Raw genomic sequence first — 7,490 nt, forward strand, 5'->3', positions numbered from 1 at the left:
AATTATTTTTTAAAACCATGTTTTTCAAAACAAATTTGATCTGTTTTTCAATTATTTTTTTTTATAAAATGCTTAAACAATAATATAAAAATGAAAATATTTTAAAAACTCTTGTATTATATATAAGTGTGGAACACTTTCTTACAGAATAAATAAAAAAAATTATTTTTCATATTTAAGTCCTTAAACGAAATTTTATTTCCGAAAAATAATTGAGGACCGTATGAAATAATTATTTTCAAAAACTGTGTTTTGATTATTGTTTTTCTATTTCTCTTTTTCAATTATTCGCCTTCATTCTCATTCTCTGAACTATTAGTATCTCACTCAATTCAAGTTTTGCCATAGAGGAATATGGGTGACGTCATTTATTAGCAAAGAACACTAACATCAGTTTTTCCATGAATATTCAGGGAGTACATACCAGAAAAATTACATTTGACCTACACCTCTAATCTAATCTCAGGATCAATTCTTTTCGTTGTTTACAGCAATATATACTATACAAATGAAATGGGATAAGAATTAGTATACAGAAGAAGGAGATAATTACCCAGAAAATTTTCTGCAATCCAAAAGAGGACTATGCCACTGATATCGACTCCAAAAGAGCATCCACGTACTCTTTGAGCTTGCCTTTTGTGATTGCACCTTCCCTCCTGCTTTCTGGAACCTCCTGTCCATTCTTGAAGAGTATCAGAGTTGGCAATCCATAGACTTTGTACTCTTCAATTAGTTGCGGGTTTGCATCATGATCGATCTTTACAACTGTTAATCTGTCCCCGTATTCCTGCATATTTTCGAAAGAACTTTGTTTCAGAAAAAGATAGAAAATATAAGATGATAGTATTAGAGAAAGCTACTGTTAATGTCAGCTTCATCAGTATAAGTAACCTGTCAAAAATGAAAATCCAGAGAGCTTATTCACAAAAGCAACAAAAGAAAAATATGGTGTACCATGAGCAAGATAAAAATGCCCAAGTGAAGACTCATTACAAAATTTAGTTTAGGATCCTAACAAAATTTAGATAAAAATGCCCAAGCGTAATGTCTATACTACTCAAGCAATGGGTTGGATCTCTTGGATAATCTGGGCAGCTTGGTTGAAAACTCATTACAAAATTTAGTTTAGGATCCTAACATTCAAGTTTTAACCAAGTGAAGATGAAAACTAGGGAAAGAGAGAAGATGACCAACAAATGGCATTTATATAGATGTTTCAAGTTTGCATGCATGGTGTCATTTACAAAAGTAAAAAAATATAGGTACAACTTACTTCCGAACCCCCATATGGTGTCTGCATTCCCACCGTTTTTAGGGTAAAGGAACAAATCTATTCTTTTTGAGCAGTTGATGAAAAGTCTGTCCTCTCTGAATTTTGTTTGGATGACGCTAGAAGGAAAGTTGCTAGGGTTTTTAGCTAAGTTGACTGGAAATATGTTTGGCTCATAACTTAACAGTTTGATGGGTCAAAATAGTTGCTTAACATGGTGTCAGAGTCTTAGTTTTCAGGAAGTCATGAGTTCAAATTTTAATGTTTTCTTTATTTTCCCACATTTATTGAGCACCCATACAAAAAAGGCTGCTGATGAGGAAGAGTGTCAACACGTTCAAGTAAGTCAGCTCAATATACATTGTTGGTTCATTACCTGACCTATTAAGTTTTTAGGCAAAACTAATAACTCAACAGAAGGGATTAGCATTTCCCATTAGTCAACAGTAATTCCTGAATGCTGCTTAAAAAGCAACCCCCATGTCCCATTCATTTTAACAATCAAATCAATATGTGGATTTAAAATATGTATATTATCGACATATTTCTGGAGAAATCTGAGTTCCATTTTGCAGTAACTTTTCACACTAAACAAATGTTAACATGGCAGTCAAACAAATGTTAACAAATGCTAAATGTTATAGTTCCAAAAAAACTAGGCATATCGATTCTTTATCCTCGCACAGTTCAGACGAAATTCAAAAAGGCAGGATCCTAAAAGTTTAGTTTCAACCAGAGTTTCAATTTTGTCTGTATGACACTTCTCTAGAATCCATTGGCCAGCAACTAAAAAGGAACCCAAAAGTAGCTGGTTAGATCTTAGGTGTCATTCCCCTCTCTGAAGGAAAACATGTGGAGAAGGGAGGTATCAATAAATGCTTAATAAATCAATACCATGTGGCTATGAACCATGACTGGTTCTTCAACCCAACAAGCAACAAACTTCAGCCAGCTTGCTAGAAATAAGCCACAAAACATGAGATGCATTCAACAAGTTTCCATAATGAGCGTTAAAAGTTTTTAGTCCTATAAATAAACAACGAGTTCAGAAGGTACAGTATATATCACGAAACTTCAACAATATCCTTCAACTTTTTCATCTCATTAATCAAAAAGCATGGGACACATGAACACTATCTATCTTGAACTTTGTGAATATCCCAGAAGGAAATATTTTATGCTTGGAAATTTTCTCTCAATGTTTTAAGTTTAAATAACTTCAAAATAGAAGCATAACAGTGTTATGACAGGAGACTTCGCCATGTATGGTGTTCATTGTTTTTCTTGTTATCCACTGCCTGTTCAAAGTTGCACTTTAGAATAATTGATGTAGAGGTTGAGCTTAGTCCAAGTGCTTCCTAGATTTGTGAAGGAGCTTCTGCTTTCATGGCATTCAAATGATTGGTTTAAGGAGAGAGTTTTGGTGGATTATCCTTGGCTTTGTGCTGGATTGTGTAAAGCAACCCAGTGTCCCAGTGTCCATTCAAGGCTGCAATGCCCACTCAAGGCCATAGTGCCCACTCAAGGCCATAGTGCCCATTCAAGGCCACAATGCCCTCTCAAGGCCACAACGCCCTCTCAAGGCCACAACACCCTCTCAACCCAGTGTCCATTCAAGGCTGCAATGCCCACTCAAGGCCATTGTGCCCATTCAAGGCCACAATGCCATCTCAAGGCCACAACACCCTCTCAAGGCAACAGTGCTCACACAAGGCCCCAGTATCCATTCAAGGCTGCAATGCCCACTCAAGGTCATAGTGCCCACTCAAGGCCACAATGCCCACACAAGGCCATAGTGTCCATGCAAAGAATGGGGGAATTGACTATTAAGTAGAGCGAACCCAAGGTTTAACAAAAGTTGGATTCCAATGGGTAGAAGGCATGCTTCCAAGCCATAGGAATATCCACTCTTGCAGGTGTCATAACAAAAAAAAAAAAAAACAAAACAAAAAACAAAAAAAAAACAAAAAAAAAATAAGGGACTCTGCCAGATTTAATCCATTGCTGGTGCCTTGCCCTAAATATATTAAACCCTAAAACCCCAATTATTGGTGGACACAGGGCACACCCCCTGAGACAGACAACTAAAACTCCTTACCAAATCATAAACAACAGCTTCCACTCAGACCATTGATAACTTAGATTAGGAGGAAAGTCTCCTACTATGTATATTTTCAAGGCAATTTAGTTGAATCCCTCCTAGTGCGAACTGCCCATACCACAGGATTAAAAGAAAACAACAAGCAACAATAAGCTTATCAAAGTCATATAACCCTTATTGTAAACCTTCTCCTTTCCTTGCAAAGTGTCTGGACCTTGCCACACTGTCCCTCCACCTAGTTTCTGCATATGGCTTTGAGGAGATTATCAATACGAAGTTACTTCCTTTAGCAGCTTTTATCAAACTCTCCAATTTCTCCATTACCTTCAGCAAATTCTGTCAGCATCACCAATTTCTTCATCATTGACAAAGTCTGGTCTACTTCCCAATGATGTTTAGGCATAAACTTGATCTTAGCCTAAATTGTTTATGCTTTTAAAATATAGTCAGAGTTGAAGATACATGGGTATGTATGGCTTGATTCACTTTGTGGGTAGTATCTATCCTAACTAGGTGTAAGAGCTAAGATGAGCTTAAAATCATAACTGCTCTTAATTAAACAAAGCCAACAGCTCTTCCAATATAATCTGACCTTGTGTTAAAACCAGAACATAGCCTAAAGCCTAAAGCCTTTTCTTGCTGCACAGTAGAACCACACAAAATGCTTCTTTTCCTACCTAGCTCTCTTGGCTCCATCAAGCCTAATCAGGAAAAGGGGGGCATTGAGGGGACCCAGACTCCTCCCCTAAATGGGCGCTGAACCCCATACACACAAAACCTAACTGAGCAGGGTCACTCCATAAATACACATCTATTACGCTCAACTCTATTGTCACACACCATCAATGAGACGCCACTGCATCATTAAAAACAAAATTTAAAAAGAACCTTAGTTATGAATACAAAATTTATGATATAAGACAATGAAATGACAAGAATCTGAGGTAAGTGGTTTTTTCTGCATTTCTTCCCTCCTAAGGCAAAAACAACTAACTTAACCATCGGAGAAGTCTACCCGGAACCCATCTAGGCACCCTTTTGCAGGGTGTTCAAGAGGAGGAAAAGCTGGAGCAGCTGCCCAGGGAGGTGGCACTGAAGAAGGAACCAACAACTGATAGGTCTAAGAAGGAGAGAAAGATCAGTATATTTTCTTTGTGTGATACAAAGAGTACTTGAGTGTGAAGCCTAAAGGTTTCTAGGAGTGATTCCTAAGGTCCTTTCAATTATACTCTCCTTGCATTTTACTTTCTATACTGCATCAAAGGTTTTATTACTTTAAATTTTAAAATTGTTTAAAATAAATTTTTAAAGACATAAAATAAGTCTATAAATTTTTTTATAAGAGTTTCTACTTTCTATACAAAAATCATTACTAGCTTCTATTTCTAAAAATTCAAAGGATACCCAAATGAGACCTAATACTTGTACTACTTTCTATGTTTATTTGGGATCGTTTCTTTATCTGCATCCTATACATCTGCTCTTATTTTGAAAAAGAAAAAGAAAAGGAAAAAACAGTAAAAGAAAAAAATGACTAAAAAAAATAGTATCAAGTCTATGAATACTACAAAATTACTCCCACTCCAGGCCTATTGACACTACCATAGGTACCTTTCAACTCCATAAAATCTTGAGAATAATGCACTAAAAAAAGATAGCAAACATAAATTACAGAGCAACAACTCAGATAAGCCTAGTGAGCATACAAATAAGTGGACACTTGATATCACGCTCTGCTTCAGCAAAATAATCATTACTATTAATGGATTTGCAATGAATATTCACCCAATCCCTGCTTCAGTTTCTCTATGGATCATTAAATAAATAGGCTATAAAAATCACTAAGCTAAAGAACTTGAGGTGTTTTTAGCAGATTTGAGGTGTTTTTAGTAGAATTTTTTGAGAAACTGTTAGAAATATGGAGACTAGACAATAAAATATATATATAATTGTTGCCTAATTTACAAGCAAAAAGTGATTTCACAGAGAATTAGCCACTAAAATTGTTTTACATATTTTGAGTTCAAAAACAAATTTCATTCCAGAAAATGATTGAGAACTATTTTAAAAAATCATTTTCAAAAGTTTGTTGTAAAAATGTTGCCAAACAGGCCCTATTCTTTGTGGTTTCAAAGTGCTTCTTATTCCTTTTTCCCCAGTTTCAGAAACCTAAAACTCATTATTTCTGGAAAGACCTAAAACTGAACTTCATATTCCCTAAGAAGGTTCTTGTTTTTACCATTTTAACAAAAATTGAGGATCTAATAGAAGAGGGAGAGTGCACAGTCATGTTTCTTCTAAAGACAGGAAAATGACAGACACATACTCTTAGTATAATTTCAGTATAGCTTTTAAGTATATATAACTTTACATTTCTCAAATCATTTTTAAATTTTCCAAATTTATTCTCAATTTTTCAACAGACAAAACACTCATTTCAAAGGAACTTTTTTTTAAAATATATTAGTTTTACAGTTACTCATGAATTCATTCCCAACATTTTCCCTCATCATTCTGATAAATATTTACTGACGCCCAATTAGCTAGTTCAAAATTCCCAAATACGTCAGTATGTCACTATGCTTTTTAGTATCCCTGTTTGCCTGCTCAGAAACTGGATAAAAAGAAAACAAAGCCCTCAATCTTATTTTATAATGTTTTGCTAGTCAACATTGGCAGTGGTGCTAGTCTCAGTAGAAAGCTCTGTTTGTTTGTCTAGGTCCTAAATAATGAAAGGTTCAGACTATTTGTTACCAAAACGAAAACAGCAAACACTTCTTTTTTTGGATCATTTTCAATGATTATAGTGCTTGCATTTTATAAAATGCTGAAAACAAATTTTTATTGATTTCTAAATGACTTATTTTTACAATGTTTTCTGAAACAGCTCTTCAAAACATGTTACCAGAAAACATGTTTTACGCCTCATTTCCATTTTTCTGTTTCAAAAAACTAAAAGCATTCCTCATTTCTAGGCCAAACAGGCCCTCAATATTCAAATTTTCGTTCTTTTCTCTCTTCATTTTTTTTTTTCTTTTTTTCCGTTTCTGGGCAACCAAACAAACAGCACAAAGCTACAAAAGCAACGCACTAGTACAAATTGAAAGAAATTCTAACATCTCCTAAAACGACTCACTGTTATAAAATCACGTTCTGTTTTAAAAAAGTGGAAGCCGATATCATTTCTGCTTCCGAGCAGGCTCTTCAACATACAACAATTCCATTCTTTTCTGTTTTTTTCTAAGCTTTTCGCTCGTTTTCCCGGCAGCCAAACACAAACAACGCGAAACAATAAAACCAATGCACTTCAAATGGATAAAGAAAATAAATCAAAACCTAAGCAATCGCTTCCATAGCCAGAGAGATCAACCGGCAGGGACCGCACCAAGTGGCGACGAACTCTACGAGAACTGGCCCATCAGCCTTCAAAACGACGTCGGAGAACTGGCTCTCCTTGATCTCCGTGACGCCGCCGCACGTCACCGCAGCTCTGCGCGGAGAGCATCGGAACCCTAGCTTCCTCTGACTCCGCGACCCGAACAACGTCGTTTTAGGCGTGAAGGAGCTGAACTCTAGTTTTCTTGGGGAGGGAACTGCACGAACCGGAGGGAGGGATGAGACAGAGATAGGCATCGAATTTGAGAGGATTGTCTCCATTAACGACGTCGTTTTGGTGAGGGATGTTTGCAGAGGCTTGAAGCTGAATTGTTTTGCGAAGTGAAAGAAGATGGATGGATGGGTAAGGAGAAGGCCACGCCTGTGATTGGGAATATCAAGTGAATTGCACGTGACATCTTTGGCGCAGTCACGTGGCAGTGTGTTATTGGCCAATTGTAAATCCTGCTATCGCAACAGAATTTCTTGCCACGTAAGTCAAGAATGAAAATTAGTTTTTAAGGGTAGAATCTAGGTTGCCCACGTGGCAAGTGAGAATAACTCAAAAAAAAAATTATAATTAATGTAATGAATGTCACCACATTAATTATAATAAATATTAATTAAATATTATTTATGATTTCATTTATATTCATTAATGGGAATATTAATGGAAATCATTTAGAAAGCCTATAAAAGAGTTTCTCATATCTTGTAATATGTACTTCCAAACAAAAAAGA

The 7,490-nt window shown here is 35.9% G+C and overlaps 1 protein-coding gene across 1 annotated transcript; it reads right to left on the reverse strand.

Moving 5' to 3' along the window:
* Window positions 1-345: 345 nt before the first annotated feature.
* On the reverse strand, window positions 346-7,109 carry LOC100258388 (thioredoxin X, chloroplastic). Its single transcript, XM_019222558.2, is given in 2 exon segments — window positions 346-790; window positions 6,711-7,109. Coding segments are annotated over 2 exon segments (528 nt in total). The 5' UTR covers window positions 7,032-7,109; the 3' UTR covers window positions 346-583.
* Between the last annotated feature and the right edge of the window lie 381 nt (window positions 7,110-7,490).

The sequence above is a fragment of the Vitis vinifera genome, chromosome 10 (assembly GCF_030704535.1).
Source record: "Vitis vinifera cultivar Pinot Noir 40024 chromosome 10, ASM3070453v1".
NCBI classification, from domain to species: Eukaryota; Viridiplantae; Streptophyta; class Magnoliopsida; order Vitales; family Vitaceae; genus Vitis; species Vitis vinifera.